The 21,996-nt window shown below is 57.2% G+C and overlaps 8 protein-coding genes across 15 annotated transcripts; 4 read left to right on the forward strand and 4 right to left on the reverse strand.

Moving 5' to 3' along the window:
- Positions 1-180: 180 nt before the first annotated feature.
- On the reverse strand, positions 181-1,650 carry H310_06944 (hypothetical protein). The gene has a single exon (XM_008872188.1). It carries the CDS (start codon positions 1,615-1,617, stop codon positions 256-258), a length of 1,362 nt encoding a protein of 453 aa, XP_008870410.1. The 5' UTR covers positions 1,618-1,650; the 3' UTR covers positions 181-255.
- A 2,329-nt stretch (positions 1,651-3,979) lies between these two features.
- Positions 3,980-9,661, forward strand: H310_06945 (hypothetical protein; the record flags this gene model as incomplete). Of its 4 annotated transcripts, XM_008872189.1 has the most annotated exons (18): positions 3,980-4,333; positions 4,382-4,546; positions 4,603-4,942; positions 5,012-5,151; positions 5,203-5,394; positions 5,439-5,621; positions 5,665-5,874; positions 5,992-6,075; positions 6,122-6,337; positions 6,385-6,711; positions 6,794-6,865; positions 6,955-7,149; positions 7,197-8,228; positions 8,279-8,534; positions 8,590-8,691; positions 8,743-9,046; positions 9,129-9,336; positions 9,382-9,661. In XM_008872189.1, the coding sequence occupies 18 exons, from the start codon at positions 3,980-3,982 to the stop codon at positions 9,595-9,597; spliced, it is 4,596 nt and encodes a 1,531-aa protein (XP_008870411.1). In that variant the 3' UTR covers positions 9,598-9,661. The 4 variants fall into 4 exon arrangements, with proteins under 4 accessions (XP_008870411.1, XP_008870413.1, XP_008870412.1 ...); XM_008872191.1 differs by having other exon boundaries at positions 8,743-9,336; XM_008872190.1 differs by having other exon boundaries at positions 9,129-9,661.
- On the reverse strand, positions 9,648-11,507 carry H310_06946 (hypothetical protein). Its single transcript, XM_008872193.1, has 6 exons — positions 11,413-11,507; positions 10,996-11,366; positions 10,459-10,951; positions 10,303-10,415; positions 10,175-10,250; positions 9,648-10,119 (listed from the first exon to the last, which is right to left on the reverse strand). Exons 1-6 carry the CDS (start codon positions 11,455-11,457, stop codon positions 9,952-9,954), a joined length of 1,266 nt encoding a protein of 421 aa, XP_008870415.1. The 5' UTR covers positions 11,458-11,507; the 3' UTR covers positions 9,648-9,951.
- Positions 11,508-11,980: 473 nt separating this feature from the next.
- On the reverse strand, positions 11,981-14,237 carry H310_06947 (hypothetical protein). The gene is made up of 4 exons (XM_008872194.1): positions 14,163-14,237; positions 13,963-14,114; positions 12,943-13,921; positions 11,981-12,893 (listed from the first exon to the last, which is right to left on the reverse strand). Exons 1-4 carry the CDS (start codon positions 14,181-14,183, stop codon positions 12,084-12,086), a joined length of 1,962 nt encoding a protein of 653 aa, XP_008870416.1. The 5' UTR covers positions 14,184-14,237; the 3' UTR covers positions 11,981-12,083.
- Positions 14,238-14,477: 240 nt separating this feature from the next.
- Positions 14,478-16,032, reverse strand: H310_06948. Of its 2 annotated transcripts, XM_008872195.1 has the most exons (5): positions 15,615-16,032; positions 15,418-15,559; positions 15,301-15,372; positions 15,171-15,238; positions 14,478-15,123 (listed from the first exon to the last, which is right to left on the reverse strand). In XM_008872195.1, the coding sequence occupies exons 1-5, from the start codon at positions 15,972-15,974 to the stop codon at positions 14,626-14,628; spliced, it is 1,140 nt and encodes a 379-aa protein (XP_008870417.1). In that variant the 5' UTR covers positions 15,975-16,032; the 3' UTR covers positions 14,478-14,625. The 2 variants fall into 2 exon arrangements, with proteins under 2 accessions (XP_008870417.1, XP_008870418.1); XM_008872196.1 differs by having other exon boundaries at positions 14,478-15,238.
- Positions 16,033-16,072: 40 nt separating this feature from the next.
- H310_06949 (hypothetical protein) lies at positions 16,073-17,366 on the forward strand. Its single transcript, XM_008872197.1, has 2 exons — positions 16,073-16,236; positions 16,285-17,366. Exons 1-2 carry the CDS (start codon positions 16,146-16,148, stop codon positions 17,310-17,312), a joined length of 1,119 nt encoding a protein of 372 aa, XP_008870419.1. The 5' UTR covers positions 16,073-16,145; the 3' UTR covers positions 17,313-17,366.
- A 531-nt stretch (positions 17,367-17,897) lies between these two features.
- H310_06950 lies at positions 17,898-19,512 on the forward strand. 2 transcript variants are annotated; one of them, XM_008872199.1, is made up of 3 exons: positions 17,898-18,012; positions 18,085-18,682; positions 18,740-19,512. In XM_008872199.1, the coding sequence occupies exons 2-3, from the start codon at positions 18,111-18,113 to the stop codon at positions 19,440-19,442; spliced, it is 1,275 nt and encodes a 424-aa protein (XP_008870421.1). In that variant the 5' UTR covers positions 17,898-18,012; positions 18,085-18,110; the 3' UTR covers positions 19,443-19,512. The 2 variants fall into 2 exon arrangements, with proteins under 2 accessions (XP_008870421.1, XP_008870420.1); XM_008872198.1 differs by having other exon boundaries at positions 18,085-19,512.
- A 482-nt stretch (positions 19,513-19,994) lies between these two features.
- On the forward strand, positions 19,995-21,863 carry H310_06951 (hypothetical protein). Of its 3 annotated transcripts, XM_008872201.1 has the most exons (7): positions 19,995-20,254; positions 20,310-20,409; positions 20,459-20,686; positions 20,856-21,050; positions 21,171-21,212; positions 21,263-21,323; positions 21,368-21,863. In XM_008872201.1, exons 1-7 carry the CDS (start codon positions 20,010-20,012, stop codon positions 21,523-21,525), a joined length of 1,029 nt encoding a protein of 342 aa, XP_008870423.1. In that variant the 5' UTR covers positions 19,995-20,009; the 3' UTR covers positions 21,526-21,863. The 3 variants fall into 3 exon arrangements, with proteins under 3 accessions (XP_008870423.1, XP_008870422.1, XP_008870424.1); XM_008872200.1 differs by having other exon boundaries at positions 21,171-21,323; XM_008872202.1 differs by having other exon boundaries at positions 20,856-21,323.
- Positions 21,864-21,996: the final 133 nt, after the last annotated feature.

A 21,996-nucleotide genomic window follows, 5' to 3' on the forward strand; every position in this document is an offset into this window, starting at 1 on the left:
CAATGCCATTCTCGAGAACGTGAACTTATCAACGCAATCTGCAACGGGCACATGCATCGGTGGATTCCGACACGGCTTCCATTGCTTCAGGGCGCCTGAAGGAGAAGGGCACGTCGTGGAGAGGTCTTCGCGACGAGGCGACTGCGATGTATGCCGTGAATCTCTGTGTACAATGAACACGCAATGCCGACGGTCCACATGCCCGAATCTGGATGGAGTGCGTGCTACACGAAACAATCTCGTCCTGTTTGTTGTTTACATGGCAGGGAATTCGCGAATGAACTCGTTGGACACGTCCTTGAGGTGGTCGACAACCTCCCCGAGTCCCGCCCAGAAGCCCGTCTCGTAGTACGGCACATCGTACTGCTTGCACAACGACTTGACCAGCACGTTCAATTGCGCCAAGTTGTGGCGAGGAACGGTCGGGAACAAGTGGTGGTCCACTTGGTAGTTCAACCCGCCGCAGAACCAGTCGACCAGCACCGTGGACGTAATGTTGCGCGTCGTGAGCACTTGGAGCTTCCAGAAGTCGGGCTTGTCGGCACGGTCAAACACAGCCATGCCGTTGTGCCCGATGCTAAACACCAAGGCAAGGAAGAGTCCGCAAGACGCTTGACTGACCCACAAGAACGAGATCGCTTGCAGGAACGACATGCCCGAGAAGTACACGAGCGCCACGTTCCACGCGTAGTACAATGCCAGACCCAATCGTTCAAGAACGGGGTAATGGAGAGGGTCGAAGGTTCCGCCGGGCCCAATGCTTTGGAACGCGTACACGTACGACTGGATGACCCAGCTCACTCGGGCGAACAAGAGGATGGGGAAGTACAGCAGCGCTTGGTTTTTGATGAAGAACGGCCCCCATGAGCCTTGTTCGACGGCCTTGGCCATCTTGAGGGACCACGCCAAGACTGGCATCGTGTCGATGTCCGGGTCACCGTGATATCCATCAGCCAAGTCAGTGTGCAAGTTGGGAATCGCGTGATGGGTGTTGTGCTTGTTTTTCCACCACTGGCACGAGAACCCTTGCCACAGATTCCCCACCATGATGATGCACAGATCGTTCAACGTGTGGTTGTCAAACACTTGCTGGTGGCCGTAATCGTGCGCCAACCACCCGCACTGCTGGTAAAACAGACCCAAGATCACGGCAGCAACCATGTACATGGCAGTGCTCGACGTGTGGAAGCAGAGGAACGCCGCCAACAACCCAATGCTCAATGTCGACAACGTCTTCCACAAGTAGAAGCCCTTGGACGCATTGTACAGACCCAATCGCTTCACTTCGACGCGGAGCTTGCGATAAGCGGCCACAAACTCGTTTTGGGTCTTCTTGGCTTCCTCCGTCATCGTCGCATCCACGATTTGCGTCGACTCGTCCACATCGCCGATGTAGTACTGTTCCAACAGCTTGAGCGCAGACGACGGATGGAAGACAGCAAACGCGTCCGTCGCGTCTTCGCCAGCCTGCGTCAGCATGACCGACCCGCCGGGGTGCGTATCAAAGTGCGAGATATCGTACACCTTGTGGTGAATAACGATCCACGCATCGTCCGCCTTGTTGTGCGCGCGAACAGTCGCCCACGACAGCTTCTTGGACCCTGGCTTGAGGCACATGGCTTGGTTCGCAAATCGACGAGTGACCAGCGGCCACCGTCGATGGTTAGGCGCTGGTTTCGTCACAATCAAATCGAACCGTTCGACAGTGTACGCTGTGTACTGTACGTTGTACGGACCGAGTCAAGGTGGCAAGCACCCGTACACTGTACAGTACATACAGGACACGTACGAGCAAGCGTCATCCATGGATGGGACCTCCGTCACAACACTGGCCAATCAGACACGAGTGACAAAACACGCACTATAAACTTGACAAATCTGGAGGGCATCTCAACCACATCGACGGTTTTGGACATGAACGCTTGGATCGTGTGGTAGAAATGAACGGAAGCCTGCGCCATGGCACTGCGCACGTGGCCGACAACTCGGTTGCGCTTCGCAATGTAGGCGCGATGGACTCACCGAGGCCATGTACGAAGCCGCATTGGCCTCGCAGTCGAATGTGTTGAAGCAGCGGCGAGTCGCTTTGCTGTCAACGTATTCAAGGCAAACACCAAAGAATTTCGCGCGTTGAACAGATCATTCTGCATTACAAAGGACTGACCAAGCGCTCGCCTAGGTCATGGACTTTGTGTCCGTTCGAATGGGTGATGACGAATCGTGTTACTTGCAGAGAATCCTTTGAAATGTCGGCGGGGCTTGCTTGGGAGTCGAGGTCGCAGGTAGGCGTTGTTGGTACGCCAGTTCCAGAGCGCTTTGATTCGCCGGTTCAACCACGGATGGCTGTCGAAGGAATCGCGTTGCGCAGGTGCCCCTCATGCACATTTGTGGCCGCCAACGCTAACAGGGTCGAATTGCCGCGTCAAAGCACCTTTCTTTACTTTGTCGGATCGGCATGTCGATATGTCGAATCCAAACTGCGTTGATTCCGTTTCGAGAGTCATAGTACTCGTGCCGCCCCCCGCGCACCTATACAATCTTGTGCGGAGGACGCGAATCGCGGTGACAGCATGGTGTAAATGGCGATCCACAGAATCTCTCTCGTGGTCGAGAGCATTGTGCGGGAAGCCATCGTCGTGTTGGATCGTCTAGCCAACCACGAGAGCTCGACGGGGGTCGTGCGCGGTACACCATGTTTGATACATCACGTCATGTGGCTCTTCTAAAGGCCCACGATGACTCTTTCAGATGTTGTGCGGTGGCAGTATCGCCAACTTCGTCTCAAGCACACGACTTCCACTCGCTCTGAACTTATCACAGTGCCCACGTGCTCCGTTCCAACTGCGAGGTACCTGCCTCGACAGCGCAATAGCCGATAAGATGCTCTTGCATTGTTCGTGCAACCAATTCCACAGGCGTTCGAACATCGCCTTCCAACCGCCAGATCGCAATCCGTCCGAGTCCCTGATCAAGTCTGCGTGCATGCAGTTAGAGAGCACCACCGGAAACGAGTACGCGTCGAATGCGGCGGGAACGTTAGGTACAAGTGTGGTCATGTCAATCCCGACTCGCAGGCATGTGTTGTGTCGCGGCATAGCGCTTGATGTTCGTCCACAACTGTCAGGCAACCTTCTCGGAGTCGTGCTTCGTCGGTATTGGCGTTAGGGTGATGTGTTGAGACGACTGTTCACGGGTCGAAGGTTTTGGCGCACAGGTTGTGTGGGTCCACGTCGTTCAGGCTGTCATCGAGTTCTCGAATCTGTCGTGTAAACCCCCACGTCTCCATCTTTCGGTTGTCGATGTGACGCTGCTGCTTGTGGCATTTATTCTCTCGTTGTTGGAGTTGTTCCTTGGTCTAACCTGCATCGCCATGACGTCCGTCTTGCGCCTCCACAGGTGCTGGACTGAGTCGCTATCGAGATTCAATTTGCTTGCATTTGATTGGCCATGCCCAAACTCATCAGCCAATCCGATGTGTCCGTATGCCAACATATCCATCCGGATCAGCCCAGTCGTTCCACAGACCCAGGGACAAGTGCCACAATCACGTACTACGAAGCAACCTCAGCCTCGCATGTTAGCGCTCCACGCTCGGTGGAATCCCGCTTCATGCCCTGTTCTTGGTCCATCCAAGAACACCAGACATTCAGTCGCCGAAGGCACGATTGCCCCCCCCCCTTGCGTGTGTGGAAATAGCAGGATGGGCGTGTGATCTTCACAAATCAGTTTTGGTACAGCTCAATGCATTGGTACATGAAGCACTGGTACGAGTGGAGGGCATCGAGAATTACGTGGCACCAAGGGAACGCTGGACCTGATCGCTACGTTCAAGCGCTTCCTGCCACACGAACAAAGTCTTGGGGGGGAGTGCGGCAGAATCTATTCATGTGACACTGCTCACATATCCGGATAAAGACTTCCGGATGCTATCGGAACAAATCCATGCCACGTAAGTCTTGAATTGTTTTCGGGTGACAGCATGTTGGCGGCGCGCATGTGGATGGGGCTCGCTGCGCTCGCCGCAAGCAGTCGCATGGCTGATGGCAGACAGGTGCACGTGAACCTTACGACGTCCTATCTCGCGTCTCCGCTGTATCCTATCTTGGAAACGTCGGAATTCCTGTCGCAGGACGACCCAGCACTGTTTTTCAAGTACCTTTCCGCAGTGAATATGCGCCATAACGCGATCAAAGACAAGCACGACGTCAATTACACCAAAGTAGCGTTAGAAGCTGCGGCGGACGTGTTGCCGGAGGACTCGTCGGTGTCGCGTTTGCTTCCGTTTGTCTTGCAAACGCGTGCGCATTCGCCGTCGATCGAACTGTTCCATCAGGTACAAGCTGTTTCAGTCCCACACCCAACAATCCAACGTATCTCCTAGTTGGCGATCGAATCTGCCTTCAAAGGGTGCCCCAACGAGACGGTCTCGGCATGGGCGATCATCTATCGCAGCGCTGGGTGTGCGGACGCTGTGATGTGCGACGTCGAGGACTTTGATAGCTCAGTTCTTGACGCCGCCGCGCCAGCTCTCGATGACTCGGAGCGCGTACGTGGATGGATCTATTTCATCGTATTCTCACTCGAGCTGACGCGCCTTTACAGACATGCGCTGCTTCAGGTCAACATGACTTTTACCTTCCAGTGGATCACGTGTACCCGTCGACCGCCAGTGTTGCTGCCAACGCCCCGCACGTGGTTGTGTATGGCGAGCTGACATCGCCATCGTTCCAAGCGTTCCATTCGAAGTTACTCCCTCTCGCCGTGGCGGGCAGCATCAAGTACATCGTACGTCATGCGCCGACCAACAACACGTTGCCCGTGCTCGTCCACGGATACGGTGTCACGCTGCACGTCAAGAACATGGAGTACAAGACCTTCGACGATTCCAAGACTTCCAAATCGTCATCGAATGGCACGTCGGTGGATATCGACGACGACCAAGGTGAGTTCATGCACGTTCTGCGCTGCTTTCTTCCTTGGGTCGACTCAACCAACACGACCAACGACGCAGATGACTTTGTCGTGTCTGTGATGATGAAGAAGCACGACGAAGTCGCACAGGCCCTTCGAAATTACCTTGAGGACTTTGACGACGCGAGTGCAGTGGACGAATTCGCCAGCGACGACGTCGACGATGCCAAGAAGAAGGCGGTATGTGCTTGCCGCCGTTGCTGTCGTTGGTGGTCACAGGATGCAACGTAGCCGTGGCAGTTGACGCAGCTTGGGTACTTGGCGATGCAGTACATCATGGCGTCGGCGGATCCGTTGAAGCGGCTGCAGTTGCTGTCGCAAAACTTTCCCAAGTATGCATCGTCGCTCGTCCTCACGTCGAAACCGGTCGCTGCGGAAACGATCGAAGCCATGGGTTTGGTCCGCAATCAAGTCATTTCCCAGGTGCGCCCATCGACCACCTCCGTCAATGACGCACGTGCGGGTAGCGTCTGCACAACCGCATTGTCGTGAATGGGCTGCCAGTCGATTTCAACGAGTACGGATTCAACGCGTTCGACTTTTTGAAGTCCTTGTCCGGTGAGCTTCGTTTGGCCGACACGTTGGCGAAGTTGGACCCGTCCGGCACGATCCGTGGCGCGGTGGGATCGTTGTCGAGTGCCCCAGCTGATGTACGATGACCTCTTCTTTCGTGGCGTGAAAGGTGACTGGCAGGTGCGCATCACGCTTCGCGGTCCCGTCGATGGTTTCGCCCCACTGTACTTGAACTCGATTGAGACGGACGAAGAAACAGAAGATTGGCCCACCGACATGGGAATATTGCGTGCACCGACGTGGAACTTGATCTACTTGCGTAAAGTCATGTACGAGCTCATCTTGGTCGTGGATCCTACCACCAAGGAAGGCATTGAAGCACTGAACGAGGTAACGTGCGACTGCCCTCGAGTTTGGAAGTCGCGGCGGCCTCGGTTGCCATGGCATCGTCCATGTTATTCACGCATTCCGCAACGACGCCCATTCATCCGTTTTTTCGTTGAACAGGTCAACTTTCTTCGCAATCGCCAAGCACCGATCCAGTTTGGTGTGCTTTGGACGTCACCACAGTTGCTCGCGCTCAGCGCCGAGGTATTCCACGCATGGTTCCGAGTCCGTCGGCGTGATTTGTCGCTAGGAGCGTGCAGCGTATACGCCAAGCGTACGAGATGAAGACCTTGCCACGGTATTCCACGTGGCCAAAATGTTTCACGCTGCCAAGAAACACAGCAAGGCTGCGCGTGACAAGTACCTTCGCGAAGTGGTCAGTGTGAACGACTTGAAAGTGAAGGAAGTTTTGCAAATGTACAGCCAAGCAGTCGGTGAACGCTTTTCGAACGATGCGTGGCTCGAGGTACCCGACCCAACCACCACCGACGCGTTGACCGTCGCTGGCGGTAGGATGCCAAAGCAATTCTGACGGACGGTGACAACGATCCCGTCTGGGCCATGACGGATCTCGTCGCCGCCAAGAAACTCCCGATAAACTCTCATGTGTTCAACGGCGTCGTTCGCAACCATGTGCATGTGCAGGAAGACATTATGTCGCATTTTGGACGCGATCAATCCCTGTACCAAGAACTGGTTCGCGGAGACAAGATCACCGACGATGCCGACATGCTGAATGAGCTGGTCGGGAGCGAAGAATCGTATGCAGTCTACTGCCCGTGGTTCGACCCGAGGTACCAAGCGCCGCGCACGGTGCCCGAGTTCAGTTGGGACGAACCGGTACGAGAATTGCCCGACCCAGAGACATCCCAACAAGACTGAGAGACGAGGATAACTGACTGCGGGGTGGCCCTCCCACTAGGCGTGGAAGCAAGTTGGATCTTTTCACGCAGCCGGCACCGCCTCCAAACCCAAACGTCAAAACGTGCTGCTGGTAGGAATCTTGGCTGGTTTTGATTTGTTTGCCGAGTGGTATTGTGTGGTATTGCGTCTGGTGCGGTGAAGAGCTAAATATTCCGGCAGCTGGCCAATTTGGACACTGCCACCGGCGCCCAAAGCGCCTACCAAGCGTTGAAGCGAGTGCCCGACTACCCCGACCTTGGCTTGACCATCGTGCACACCGGCGCATCATCCAACACACTTGGCCATCGCGTGTCATACATGTTGTCTCAGCTCGGCCACACCGACTCGACCACGTACATGGCCGTGGTGCTGGAGGTAATAACTTCGTGGGAGGTTGCCCACAAGTTCTGACGGCGCCAAAGGTGCTCCGATTGATGTCAAAGAAGCCCGAAGCTGACGTGTTGACCCATGCGCGCTTGTTTCTCCAACTGCACTTGGACGCGGCGCCAAACGACAAGATTCTAACCAAACTGAACGAATGGTTGACATCGACGCCGTCGTTCAGCCACCCATTTTCATTCAAGGTCGATCCCCATAACCATGTGATTTACGTCAACGGGCGCCCGTTGGATTTGGCGGCGAGTCCCCTCTCGGCCGAACACTTTGACGTCCTTGTCGTACACGAGGCTTCCACTCGTTCCAAGGCAGTGTCCAAGGCGTACGTGGCGCAGTTCAAGCATGACAACTTGTCTGTCGAAGATGCGGCGGACAAGAGCTTGGCCTTCAACCTCGTCATGAACGCGATTGATGAATATTTGAAGGTTCGTCGAGTGCCGTCGGTCCTGCCAGAGGTGAACCCGCTCTACTCGTACGAAACACCAACATCCCAGCCGTCTGGGCTGGACGTGGTGGCGTATTTGGATCCGTTGAGCGAGACGGCTCAACGGGCCAGCGGCATCCTGCGCATGCTGGCGAGTGTGCTACACGCCAAGATCACACTGGTGCTGCTGCCGTCTCCAAGTTATGAAGAATTTCCGTTGAAGCGATTTTACAGGTTCCTGTGGGGCGGGTCCGAATCGTCCAGTGTCGACTTCCTACGCCTGCCCCGCAAACCGGTCCTCACGCTCAACATCGAACCCCCCGAACTGTGGAATGTCCAAATGATTCAGAGCGACGTCGACGTGGATAATATCCAGGACGACGCGTCCGCGACCTTCTACATCAAGGACGTGCTTGTATACGGCCAGTGCGTCGACAGAACGATCGTGCATTATCCGTCGTTGCCGAACGGGCTGCAACTGACACTGGAGCGGTCAGCAGGCACCGTCCATTCGCACAAAGACACAGTCGTGATGAAGAACCTGGGGTACTTTCAGCTGCAAGCGGCGCCAGGGGTGTGGGAATTGGGGCTTGCCAAGGGCCGCCACTCCAAGCTGTACGAATTGGTCATCCAGGTACTGCCCGCGTCCTGGACTGAAAACGTTGATGGAATCGACGGTTGCAGGAGGACCGGGCGACCACCGTCCCCGTGATCGTATACGATTTTTTATCGTCTACGCTGCAGCTCGTGGTGAAAAAGCAGCACGGTCAAGAATCCGTGCGCCTTTTGGATGAAGACGAGCCCGCACACAAGACTACGGGTGAAGCGGTGGAAGAAAAATCGTACTGGAGATCGCTTGTGCAGTGGGGCAGCGACCCACCGTCGTCGAAACGCGATGCACGCTCAGGCGACACCATTCACGTGTTTTCGTTGGCCACAGGTGCTTGGACACCGTACATTCTATCGATGCGCGGGCGCTAATCGTCAAGGTGCAGGCCACTTGTACGAGCGCATGCTCAAGTTGATGATGCTGAGTGTGATGAAGCGGACAAAGAACCCGGTCACGTTTTGGCTGCTCGAAAACTTTTTGTCGCCAGGTACGAAATGTACCGTCGTGTGGCTGTTGACCACTTCGCTGGCGTCGGCAGACTTCAAGAACAGCGTGGGTGCGCTGCAGGCGGAATTCGGCATGGACATTCGTTTCATCACGTACAAATGGCCCAACTGGTTGCGCCGTCAAACGGAGAAGCAGCGTATCATTTGGGGCTACAAGATTCTTTTTCTCGACGTGCTGTTTCCCCTTGGCGTTGAAAAAATCATCTACGTTGACGCAGACCAGGTCGTTCGCGCCGACTTGAATGAGCTCTGGACGATGGATCTGCAAGGACGGCCGTATGGGTACACGCCATTTTGCGATTCCCGCAACGTCGGGTTTCAATTTTGGCGGACAGGGTAAGCAAGACGTCGCGATGGTGTTGTCGAAACGTTTGGGGTTTTGGCTGGCAGCTTTGTCGATTCAAGACGGCACGTGTAGGTACTGGAAGGACCACCTGCGCGGGAAGCCATACCACATCAGCGCGCTGTACGTGGTGGACTTGGTCAAGTTCAAGCGCATGGCGGCAGGAGACTCTCTGCGAGCGATTTATGACCAACTGAGTGCCGACCCGCACTCGTTGTCCAACTTGGACCAAGACTTGCCCAACTACGCGCAGCATCAAATTCCCATCTTTTCACTGCCCCAGGTGCGGGACGGCGCCGTTTCGGGTCGACGTTCATGACATGTGTAGGAATGGCTGTGGTGCGAAAGCTGGTGCAGCGACGAGTCGAAACGACTTGCCAAAACAATCGACTTGTGCAACAACCCCAAGCACAAAGAACCGAAACTCGACATGGCGAAACGAGTCATCTCAGGCGATTTGTTTCCCGAGAGTTGGCTCGAGTTGGATGCTGAAGTCAAGGCAGCGGAAGCAGCGTATGCCGAAGGACCACACTTGGATGTGTAACGCGCTCGTAACTCGATCGTGTCGTCCGTGCGTCGGTCGAGTGTTTTGTAGTGGGTGAGAGGCAGCCCTGCAACGCGTTGGTGCTCTCTACTGCGATGCACGCTGCCTACGACTTGCATCACGCGCAAGGTATTATCTCCCGAGCTCGTCCACTTGGACCAACATCGGCATGCTCGTTGCTTTCGCCAATTCTTCACGCCGGGGCAAGTGCGATGGGATGGCAGATTTGTTTGGTGACTCAATCGAATGGCATGCGATGTGAGATGCTTATCGTCGTAGCAACATCTCGATTCCAATTCCACGCGTCGTGCGATTTTTCGTCGAGGCGCACGTCGGTCATGCCGTCGGTGTGCCTTACAAGCGGTCGACCCGCAACAGATCGCGACTCATGTTCTTGTGGTGCGATTCGTTGGTCCCGCCGCCGATTTCGAGCAACTTTGAGTCGCGCCACAGCCGCTCGACGTTGTACTCGCCAACGTAGCCGTATCCGCCGAGGGTTTGGATCGCGCGGTCGGCCACTTGCTACGCACACGTCGTCGGCCACCACACTCGTCCGTGGCAAACACGATGGTCGCACCTTGGCCATGTCGCCGCAAAAGAGCTTGACGCCGTCGGTGTCGATGCGGTTGCCGACTGTGTCGAGCTTGAGCAACCTAACCAAGCACCCAACATCAACAACTCTTCGCGGCGCGCTGGCGCGTGTACCGCGCAGTGTCGTAGACGTAGGCGCGGCCAGCCTTGTAGTGCGCATACGACAACGCAATGTTGTGCTGGACTTGGCCAAAGTAGTTGAGCGGCTTGCCAAACGCCGATCGTTCCTACAGACGGGTGGAACAACAACGGGAGCGCAACGGACCGTACCTTTGCGTACGCGTTCATGACTTCGATCGATCGGCGAGCAATGCCCAAGCTCATGGCGGCCAGCGTGACGCGTTCGATTTCGAGGTTGCGCATCATGCACAGCACGGCAGCACCTTCCGTCCCGACCAAGTTGTCGGCGGGGACGCGGCAGTTTTCAAACACCAATTCGGCCGTCATCGACGCGCGCATGCCGCACTTGTCCTTGATCCGTTGGCCGAGCGAGAACCCGTCAAATCCTTTTTCGACAATGAAGCTGGAAAAATCCTGACGGGCGTTGCCGGTCGTGCCGGTGCGCGCATACACGAGGAACGTGTCGCCGAGGTCTGTGTCGTTGATCGCGCCATTTGTGATCCACATCTTGGTGCCATTCAAGAGGTACTCGTTGCCGTGCTTGACGGCGGTGGTTTTCATCCCGAGGACGTCCGTGCCGACGGCGGGCTCGCTCATCGCCATGCCACAAATCGCATCTCCCGACGACGCAGCCGGCAAGTACCTACACACGAGGCTCACGACCGAATTCGTGCCGACACTGCGTACTTGGCGCATTGGGCCTCCGATCCGTTCTGGGCCAAGTTGTTGGCGAACAACATCGAGTGGGCAAGAAACGACAAGCAGAACGCAGGGTCGGACGAGCTCAGTTCTTCGTGGGCGATCACGGCCGCGACGGCATCCATGCCGGACCCGCCGTACTTTTCCGGCACGGTGATGCCCAACAGCCCGAGTTCGCCCAGCTCGCGGAAGAGGTCGACGTTGAACGTCTCGGCGCGGTTGAACTCGTTTGCTTGCGGCTCTACCTTTTGCGCTACGAACGAACGGAGCATGTCGCGCAGCGCGTGGTGTTCTTCCGTGGGCGCGTACAGGTTCAACGGCGCCGAGGTCGACGCGGCGCGCAAAGACGCCGGCAGGGCCTACGATACAACACGTCACGTCATCGCATCGCTCGACGGCCTGTACATGGCGGGCGATCGCCGCCGACCGGCGAGCGAGGGACGTCAGCATGATGGGCGGTCGGCGGAAGTCCAAATGAACAATTTCACGGTGCGTTGAAATTTCGCCGAGTGAACGGCAATGTATCCATGTGAGAGTGCTCTCACTCTCACGATCGCACGAAAAAAGGGAGGCGGGCGGCGGCATGCGACGGACTCGGACGTGGGTCGACAGGGCAAGGTCCCTGCGTGCATGGCACACCTGCCGCTTCCTCGTCGCCGCCCGTCGTTCACATCAGGGTGTCGCCCATACGCATGCACATGCGCCGGCCATGAGACAATCTCACTCTCTTTGCTCTCCCGCGGCAACTCGCCCTTCAACCAGCCTTCAACTGGCAGCTCAGAAGCGGACGGCGCGGCCACGTCAGCCGCCTGAATGCCGTGGTCGCCATGGATGAAAGCGGTGTCGGAAGCCACCAGCCCCTTGCCGGGCTTTGACGTCGCGTTCCTGTGATGGTGGTGCGCTGGACCGCCGGCGTGACCTCGTTGTTTCGCCCGAGATGGGCGTGGATAGCAGGGGGATTCACCTTGGATGCCGCGACACCAGTCCACTTGCATCGAGAGCGCCCTCCACATGCACCCAAAAAGTTTCATTCAAATATGTGACACAACTCAAAGGAACGTGGCCACACTCAAAAGCTAGTCTCCCCCGGAGGAGCCGCGGTAAATGTCGTCGATGACGGCAGCATACTTGTCGACGACCGTCCGGCGCTTGAGCTTGAGCGTCGGGGTGAGTTCCCCGCCGCCCAAGCTAAAGTCGTGCTCGAGGATGTACGTCTTGGCAATCGTTTGGGCCCGGGATGTCGCGCGGGCATTGGCCTTTTTCACGCCGTGGCTGATGTACGCCTGGACCTTTTCGCACGCCCTGGCCTCGGTGGTCGTCGTCGCTAGCGACTGAATCGACTCCATGATGTCAAGGGCCTTCTTGTCCAGCTTGGGCGTGGGGGCGCCGTCAGCATCGACCTGCACGCGCAACGTCAAGAGCGCCGCGAGGAACTTGCGCTTATCTCCGACGACCATCACGTTCGACAGGAGAGGGATCTCGTCTTTGAGCACGTCCTCAAGGATAACGGGCGGGACGTTTTCGCCGCCCGCCGTGATGATGAGCTCCTTGATACGCCCCGTGATGTACCCGAACTGGTCGGCGTCGACTCTGGCGCAGTCGCCAGAGTGCAGCCACCCGCGATCGTCGATCGTGGCTTTCGTCTCTTTCTCCATGTTCAAATACCCCATCATGACATTACGGCCACGCAAGAGGAGCTCTTGGTTCGTTGGATCGACCATCCACTCGGTGCCTGGAATCAACTTGCCGACGCTTCCAATCTTCCAGTGGCCTCCCATGCACGTCGACGACGGGCCCGTCGACTCGCTCTGCCCAAACAGCTCAAAGATTGGAATATCGAGCGATCCAAAGTATTTGAGGATGTCGGCGCTCATGGGAGCCGCAGCCTAGACGCGCGCTTGTCATTCGTGCATGCGCAACCACGATGCAACTCACCACGGCGGCGAATCGACACTGATCCAGCCCGAGGGCCGCCTTGATTTTGCTCAGAACGAGTGCATTTGCACAGCCGTAGCCACAAGGAACGCCGCCGGTGTCGCCAAATTGCGCCAGTTGTGTCTTTTGGGTGCCAATTCCTTTGGCCCACGTCGCCATCCGACGCTTGAGCCCTGTGGTCGTCTTGCCAATGTCCCACAGCTTTTCTGCAATCTTTTCCCAGACGCGAGGGACTCCCAGGAACCGCGTGGGGCGCACTTCCTTGAGCGTTTGCCCGAGCGACCCCTTCAACGCGTCGGGCTGGGCAAAGTACACCTTGACGCCGGTCGCGACGGGCATGTGAATGTCAATTAATTGCGCGGCCACGTGTGACAGCGGCAGGTAGCTCACGAAGCGATCCACGTGCGTGAAGGGATCGCCCGTGGTGGCAAACAGGTCCACCATCGACTGCAGCGTCCACGTGATATTGTCGTGCGAGATCATGACGGCCTTGGGGTTGCCCGTCGTGCCGCTCGTGTAGATGAGCGTGCAGCAGTGGCCGGGGCGCTGGTTCGCGATGCGCGCCTCCAACGCCGCGTCGTCCACTGCCGTTCCAAGGTTTAAAAAGTCGTCAAATGCGTACACGGGCACCGAGCACGACGTCGCCGCCGGGACTGGTGCGTTGTAAACGACTAACGCTTTGAGTTGGGGCAAGGCCGACGCGATGGACGCCATCTTTTCCAGTTGTGGTACATTGTCGCACACGATCACGCGGGCACCCGAGTGGTCGGCAACGTACTTGGCAGCGTCCGCGCTGTTGGTCGAGTAGATGCCGGCGGCCAGCCCCCCCGCGAGAATGCACCCCAAGTCCGAGATCATCCACTCGGCTGCGTTGAACCCGATGATGCTGACAGCATCAAACGGGTCAAACCCGAGTGCCAGGAGACTCTTGGCAAACGCCACGCACTTGGCATAGTATTGGTTCCACGTGAGTATTTTCCTAGGATGAAGTTGTGACGTGGGATGGGTTTGCCGCCGTACCACTCGCCATCCTGCTTTGAGTACAGCGCGCCATCCTCGCCGTACTTCTTTACCGTGTCTCTGAACAATGCCACCACCGTCGTTGGCTCCTTGGCAGCAATCGTGCCTTCCTGGCCAAGGCGGATTTTGACTTCGCCATCGCGTTTCCACGTCTACCGGACGACGCATCACGCGCACGATGCAGACAGCGCACGACGTACCACGAAGTCGGAGGTAGTCATGGCCACGACAATCGAGAAATGGCGGCGGCGGCATCGTTTTGTTGAAAAAGCCTGGCCAGACGACGACGGATATCGAAGGTATTTTCACCAACTTCTTCGAGTGCCAGTGAAACGCCGTGCGAAACCCTCAACGGTTGATGCTAACGTCAAGGCGAGATTTGGCCGCCCAGCGCTCAACGCAACGCCGCGTGCTGTGCCCCCGCCTGGCTCCGGCCATCGCCGTGCTTGACGCGTCAGAGGGGCCCTTCTTCCGAGGGCTTGGCTGGGTCCGGCGAGCTGCATGGCACACATATTCCTGGTTGAGCTGTACTCAATGCCGCGCGAGACACCCAGGAATGTATGAACGTGTGGCATTCACGACGGATACACGACTGCAACGAATATAGCCGACGCCACTTGCAGGCGTGAACAGCATGATGAGTCGCGCCATGGCGGCAGTCCATTACGTGGACGGCTGCGGTACCTTGCTCCGCAGGTCGTGGATGAATTGCTGCTGATGGGTCGGTAGTGCTGCCAGTTTGTCGGGCGGTAGCTCGAGCGCTTGCTGGTACCTCTTGGAAAACTCGACAAGCTCGCGCTGCGCCTTGGGCAGTTTCTCCATGTGGCTCTTTGGAAGTTTCATCAGCTTGGCGACAATCGCGGCCTGTGGGTGTGGCGTCGCATTTGGCTGCGATGGTACATGCGTGGCCACGGCGGGTCGTCGTGATGGTGGAGGGTGTTGTGGGGTCGTTCCCAGTTCTGGGGGCCCGTTTGCACGAACGAAACGGAGCGCGGCGCGAATGTCGTTTCCAAACTCTTCGAGCGATTGCGTCGAACGGGACGGATTCGGCTCGTCGACGACTGGCGGGGACGCGACGGGTTGTTGGTGTCGAAGCGCCTCGACTCGACGTGCCACCTTTTTTCGCGCCAACTCGACAAACGGCGTGCTTGCGGCAGTGGCCTGGTCATGCCAGCGCTGACGGTAGGATTCACGCGCTTGGGACGTACCAACACACCACGAGCGTATTTGTTGTCGATGTAGTTGGCGAGGTCGGCTCGAGTCGCGATGGAAGGATCTGGGCATGGCAACGTGCTTGCTGGTGAGAATCGATCGTCCACAGGAACACGCGAACACTACCGCCAAAACGGTGCTGCTCGAACGCGTCCATGTCTTCGGCGATTGCTTTGAGCACAGCTCGAGCAGTTGCATCTAGCCCATGTTTTAGCCAGGCCCATGAGACGGCGACGCACGCACCAGCAGCGTCGACAGGTACAAAGGATGGTGTTGCGAGTGCTGGCGACGCGGGGGTGTCAGCCATCGCTTGGTTGCTGGTGGGCACTACGAATGTATCCTTGGGCGTGTTGTCCAACGGGGACGGGACTCGGCTATCGCATTGCTGGTCAGAGACGACGTCAGCGGCGACAGCATCCATCGAATCGACAGTGCCGTACCTCGGGTTGGTCGGATGGCGTCAAGATGTTCGAGAACACTCGTCGAAGGGGGTGGTGGCTGTGCCGTATTATCGACTGCTTCCCTCGTCCCAAAGCACTCGACTCGGGCTCGGTGTTCGCGTCCGCCTTGTACTTCCACGGCTCACTCGTGACGTTGTTGGCTACATTCGGGGGCGTAAAACACAGCGCGCTCTTGGTGCGTGAGTCTTGAATTTGCCGGAGGGTTTCGTCCAGCAGTAACAACGTCGGGATGTCTGCGTCGTGCTCGGCACGCGGCGCCGTCGTCGAACGAGTTGCATGGCCACCGGTGGCGTTTTTGCTCTGAAACACAGCGTCTGCGACATCAAAGAGGCTGCCCATGGCTTGGAAACCACAACCTTGGCTCAAGTTGCGTCAGCCTCCTGGCAGGCTCCCGCCGTGGCTATGAATAGAAAATACACACAGCCAATTCAAAAATAGCCCAGTGTTGAAAGGCATCGGCGACACGAGCTCTCCTGTGACGACGGCGGCGGCGGCGGCATCTTGATCCACATGTCGACGTTAACGTCTACCCAAATGAATGTACGGCGAAGCTCGACGAGAGTGCATGGCCCCCCCGGCGGTGCTTCCCAGCTCACGTTTGGTACGTCCAATGCAACGACTACCCGTGGCGTTGACACGAACGCACCAGGACCTGGAGGTTTCGGCACCAGCGCTCCGGAATCCGACCCGGAACTTCGCGATTCCGCGCCCCAGCTGCGGGCGGACTTTCTGCCACAGAAACCAACGCACGGCTCAAGCGCCCAACGGGGGTCCATGCCGTGCCCCAGCAATAACCAGCAGCAGCCTCCCCCGTTCCAACGGCCACCACCTACGGGATATGCGCAACCTCCACCAACGGGGTTCGCCCAGCCTCCGCAGACAGCGTACGGTGTCGGTCCGCCGCCGACCTCAAATGGCCACTCCATTGGCCGTGGCTACCCACACATCCAACCAAACCAGTTCAACACGGACCCAAGACCAGTGACGACTGGGTCGTCTGGATGGGGCGCGAATTCACAGCCGCCGCTAACATCGTCCAAGCGTGATCAAAATTGGGAGAAGAAGAGGCGTCAGTGGCTAGCCCGGAAAAACGGAGGTGGTAGGTCGTCTGGCGGCTATGCTAGCGGCGGTGGCTCGAGTTACGCGCCAAGTACCGCGGGCGGCTACGACAATCCACCATCCCCTCTGTCGAAACTGATGCACCATGTCAGCATTGGAGGGCACGACGCCTCGTTTCAGATGCCGCCACGAACGCCCCAATCGTTCCAGCAACCTCCCCCTCGCACAGCCTTGTATCCTGATCCGGCCACGTCATATGGGCACCAGGGAGGATTCAACCTCCAACAGCCTTTGCCCCCTCCAACACAGCAAGGTGCCTACCCCCAAATGGACCCCCCCCGCACGTCTTACGTCCAAGACAACTACCGGGGAGTTCCCCCACCTGGGACGGGCTGCCCTCCAAGTCGACAAGGCACCGCGACCGCTGGGAGCTTCCACGAGAATTTCGGGGGGCCGAGGGCGACTAGCGTCCTGCAACACTCGGGCGCGGCACAATTTGGCAACAACTCGTTCAACAGCCGGCATATGGCGAATGGCAGTGTTCCAAGCACCGCTGCATCAGGTCGATCCGTTCGACAAGCTCCTGGAGGGACGTCCAACTGGTCGCCGTACGGTTAAGTCGGCTCGCTCCATTCCAAAGATCCACGTTGAATCACACTCCTTCATGTCGTACGACCTCCCCCCCCCCCACGTCACTAGATGCGACGCAATGTCGCACGAATAACGCTCGCTCGTTCGACATGTACCCCCGCAGCAACGCCGCAGGACGCCGCCGTCCCCCCGAACGATTCTTGAAGATCCGCGAAACGTCTCAAGGATTTGTGAAACGGCGTCCGGGGTCCACGTTAACTGCCACTGCTTTTCCATCGATTTGATTGGCGGAGACGTACTATTTGGCCAATCAGAAGCCGCAATTCTGGGCCAGCTCCAAACCGTTGAATTCGGCACCAGTTATCTCCCGTTGGCAACGTTACTCGGGGGCGATCATTAAAATACGTGGCGGCGTCCATGCATTATATTCCACGTAGGCTGGATTTCTGTAAGGAAAATAAAACGGGGGAAAAATAAATTGCCATCACGCCGCGCTCCAAAAACCACCGTTACTCGGGTAACTCCCCGAATCTTTTAAATTATGCGTTTTGATTTGTTTTTCGTATGCGCTCGAAACGGGGGATAAAAAAAGATTTCGCCAACGAACTGAACCACGCGCATCCTTCCCATTTTTGACCTGGAACCGGAAGAAACCGACAAAGAGAGGCAACCACGACGGCGGAAGCAGCTCGTTCGCACGCCCCCACGCCGCGCAGTCCTCGATCCCGTACGTACACGAACGTGGTGCTCTTCCTGACCTCGATCCCCTCATTCGGTCGCGCTGCTCGTGTGTTTGTAGCCGTCGCAGTTTCACCGATCTCTGCCATGTCGTCGACGTCGGAAGATACCCTTGTGCGCAAGAACAAACTGCTGCATCAAGCGCGATCGGCGCTCGAAGCGCTTCAGAACGAGTTTGGACACCACGAGAAACTCGTGTCGTCGAGCGACAACAGCAACTGCACAGCCCTTGAAGTCCTTGCGTCCCAGATGAACCGCATTGTCGAAACCAGCAACGACCAGAACGCACCGATCAATGGTCAGCAACAACTCGCGTCGTCGCCCACCACCGTCATGAGCGTCATGCCCCCCGCAGCTGACGATGTCTCGGAAATGCAGTTTCTACGAGCCAAAGTCGCGCAGCAAGAAGACACGTTGAAGCACTTGCTCCGAAACGAGAGCGTGGTCCACGAGCAACTGCAGCAACTCCAAAACAGTGTACTCTCCCTGCGACAAGACTTGTGCCGCGTGCTCGGGCTCGCGGAAACGTCCACATCGACTGCCCACGACGACCTTTCCCATTCAACTCACGACGGCCACAGACTCGCCCAACGCTATGGCGACCGATATCGACCTACCGATCAAGACAGTGATGTTGATCCTGACGAAGACGATGGCGGGTCCGTCCCTTCTTCCGCGTCCCCGGCGTCGAGTCCCACCGAATTTGCTGACTCTAGCACGAAGAAGCCGCTGTCCAAGCGCGCGCGGCTGGCCCTTGTGGACAAGAAGGGCTCGTCCAAGATACATCAGCAGTCGTATGTTCAACAGCGCGCTACATCCACCAACGTTCACGACCCGATCATCTCGGCCGTCCTGCTTCAATCGCACCATCAACTGCAGCACCGCGAAAACCAACTCTACCATGACGAAGAAGGCAAAGTCAAGCGTGAAGCGGGCAAGGGCGACGACTACCACGAATTCGACATCGAGTCGAACGCGTCGCAGTCGCCCCGTCGAAAACGGTCCAAGATGACGACGATGATGAACAAGCTCGGCAAGCGGCCGTGGACTGCGCAGGAAGACCAAGAGTTGGCTGTCGCGGTGCAGTCGTCGGGGGCAAGTGACTGGTCTGCGATTTCGCTGTTGCTGCCTGGGCGGTGTGGCAAGCAGTGCCGCGAACGATGGGTGAATCACTTGAGTCCATCCGTGAACAAGGAAGCGTGGACGGAAGAAGAGGACGACTTGATCTTCAAAACGAGAGATCGGATCGGGAACCACTGGGCCGACATTGCGCGCCTGTTGCCCGGCCGTACCGACAATGCTGTGAAGAACCGGTTTTACTCGACCATGCGCCGCCGATTGCGCCAGCAGCGCGCCGGCGTCCGCCAAAAGAACAGCGCCAAAGACTATCCACAGCCCGCCGAGCCGTTGGAAATGTAGAGCTCGTCGAAATCGAGCATCCTGTGGCCATGGCACCACAGGCATGAACACGTTTCATTTTTGTTTGGAACCGCCGTGTTTTCAGCCAACACGTGATTGATGTCGTTGCTCAAAGCACCAAGCAGCGTCAGTGCGGCACGTTGCGGTGGGATGGAGTTGGTCATGGCGCACACCTGTCCAGGCCGTGCGAATCGATCAGGGGGCCTCGACAAAGCGGTGCCTCCGACTTGTACCATACCAATCGCCCGCCTCCACGTGCATGCCATCCCGTCACCTGTCCAGAACCGTCGTGAAGAATTTGCTCCCGTCATCGATCGGGCCACGGCCACGCATGGGGGAGTGGCTATTCAGACATGGCAACGCTGTCGCACCGCGTGCACAGTTCACCGCCTGCCGGGTCGCCGCGGTGAGCGAAGGACGTGGTGATGGCGGCGCGATGCACTCGCGCGCGTGCGTTGCTTGGACGCGGGACGGCGGGGAGGTTGCAATTGTCTTTGATCGGTATATTTCAGCTAATATGAACGAGCTATGCATCTGGTCAAAATGTCGGCGAAACGACACACGACGATGAGCCGCAAGTTCAAGTGGAAGGTCGACGCGGAGAAGCACGTCGTGGTGTGGAATTTTGAGCGCCGGGGATGGCAGAAAACGGAAGGGAACGACTGGAACATCTACTGGGCGAACAAGCAGAGCATCAAGAGCATGTTCAACCCCGAGAACGGCGTGCGCCTCACAGACGGGCAATACGTCAACCATTTCCCCAACCACTACGAGCTCACGCGGAAAGATCTCATGGTGAAAAACATCAAGAGGTCCGTGTGCTTCTCACACACCCTTGTCGGGTTCGTTCCGACGGCACATGGGCAGGTACAAGAAGGAAGCAGAGAAAGACCCGGCGCTCGTCGAAAAGCTCGACTTCATCCCGGTTACGTACACGCTACCTGGCGACTACTCGCTCTTTGTTGAGGTACGACCGACCGTCTCCACGATCACCCTTGTTCATGCGATCGTGGCAGGAATTCCGCCGAAACCCGAACGTGATGTGGATCATGAAGCCGTGCTCGAAAGCGCAAGGAAAGGGCATTTTCATCATCAACAAGTTGTCCCAAACCAAGAAATGGGCCAACGCCAAAGCAGTCGAGGGCTACGTCGTGTCGCGGTACATCGAGAATCCGCTGCTGATCGGCGGCAAAAAGTTCGACTTGCGCATGTACGTCCTTGTGACGTCGTATCGGCCGCTGCAGGTACCCGCGCCTCGGATGACAGCCATGTGTGGGGTTTGTTGTGCCTCGATTGCCGCCTTCGACTTTTGGCGATCGTTGCTTGAACGTCGCCTACTACCGTTGGTTTGTCGTACTTTTTGTGTGCTGCATCGACTTGACTGTGTCGACGCATGCATGCGACATTGTGCAGGCGTTCGTGTACTCGGAAGGGTTTGCGCGGTTCTGCAACGTCAAGTACTCGTCCGACATTGACGACATGGACAATCCATTCATGCACTTGACCAACGTCGCGGTGCAAAAACACAACGAAGACTACAATAACAAGCACGGTGGCAAATGGAATATCTACAACCTCCGCCTCTACGTCGAAGCCACACGGGGACGGGTACGACCGTCTGCTTCGTGCGCATGTTTAGAGTGGTCTCGACCGCGTGGTGGTGGATGCTTGGTCCAGCACGTCGTTGCACATTTCGATGACACATGGGCTCGGTGGAATCATTGTTAGGGTGCGGCGGACAAGATGCTGTCGGCCATTCACAATATCATGGTGCACTCGTTGAAAGCCGTCCAAAACGTCATCATCAACGACATCCACAGCTTCGAGTGCTATGGCTACGATATCATCGTCGACAGCGACCTCAAACCGTGGCTCGTCGAGGTTCGTTGAACCCACTCGACGTGTCGAAACGTGCTCTGTGCCAGGTAAATGCATCGCCTTCGCTCACGACGACGACCATCGAAGACCGCAACATGAAAAGCCGTTTGCTCCGCGACGTGCTCGAGTTGGCCGTCGTGAACGACGCCGTCGACCAGCGCCGGTCGTTCCAACCGCCGGAATTGAGCGCGACCAACGGCTTTGAGTGGCTCATCAACGAAGCGTCCGTGCTGGAAGCGGAGAAGTTGCACAAGAAAGCGTCGCGTAGGAACGCGACTGAGTGGAGATAAGGATCGATGAATGAACCGATCGGCCGTGCACCGCGTGGTGCGATGGACGCCGTCGCTGCTCACAACGGCAATTGCCTTGCATGCGATGTAGAACGTCGCGCACCCTGCAAAACCCATGCGGCACGTCAAGTCGCGACCGTTGAACAACACGCCACCTCCGCTGCGAAATGCGTTAACTCAATGCAGTTCGGCATAGACGAGTCGAATCGCAAAGACAATTCACGCAAAGAGCGCATATATCGTTGCGTTGATCGTGATACCAAGTGTTCGCAAGCATTATTCAGTCGAAACTGTTTCGTGGGGACATTGCTTCATCTACCCTACAAAACAAGTCGTTTCGAACGCGTTGCAGGGAGTCATCGGGCGAGAAGCTAGTCTGGCTGTTG

Source organism: Aphanomyces invadans (genome assembly GCF_000520115.1).
Source record: "Aphanomyces invadans strain NJM9701 unplaced genomic scaffold supercont1.12, whole genome shotgun sequence".
Taxonomy (NCBI): Eukaryota; Oomycota; class Saprolegniomycetes; order Saprolegniales; family Verrucalvaceae; genus Aphanomyces; species Aphanomyces invadans.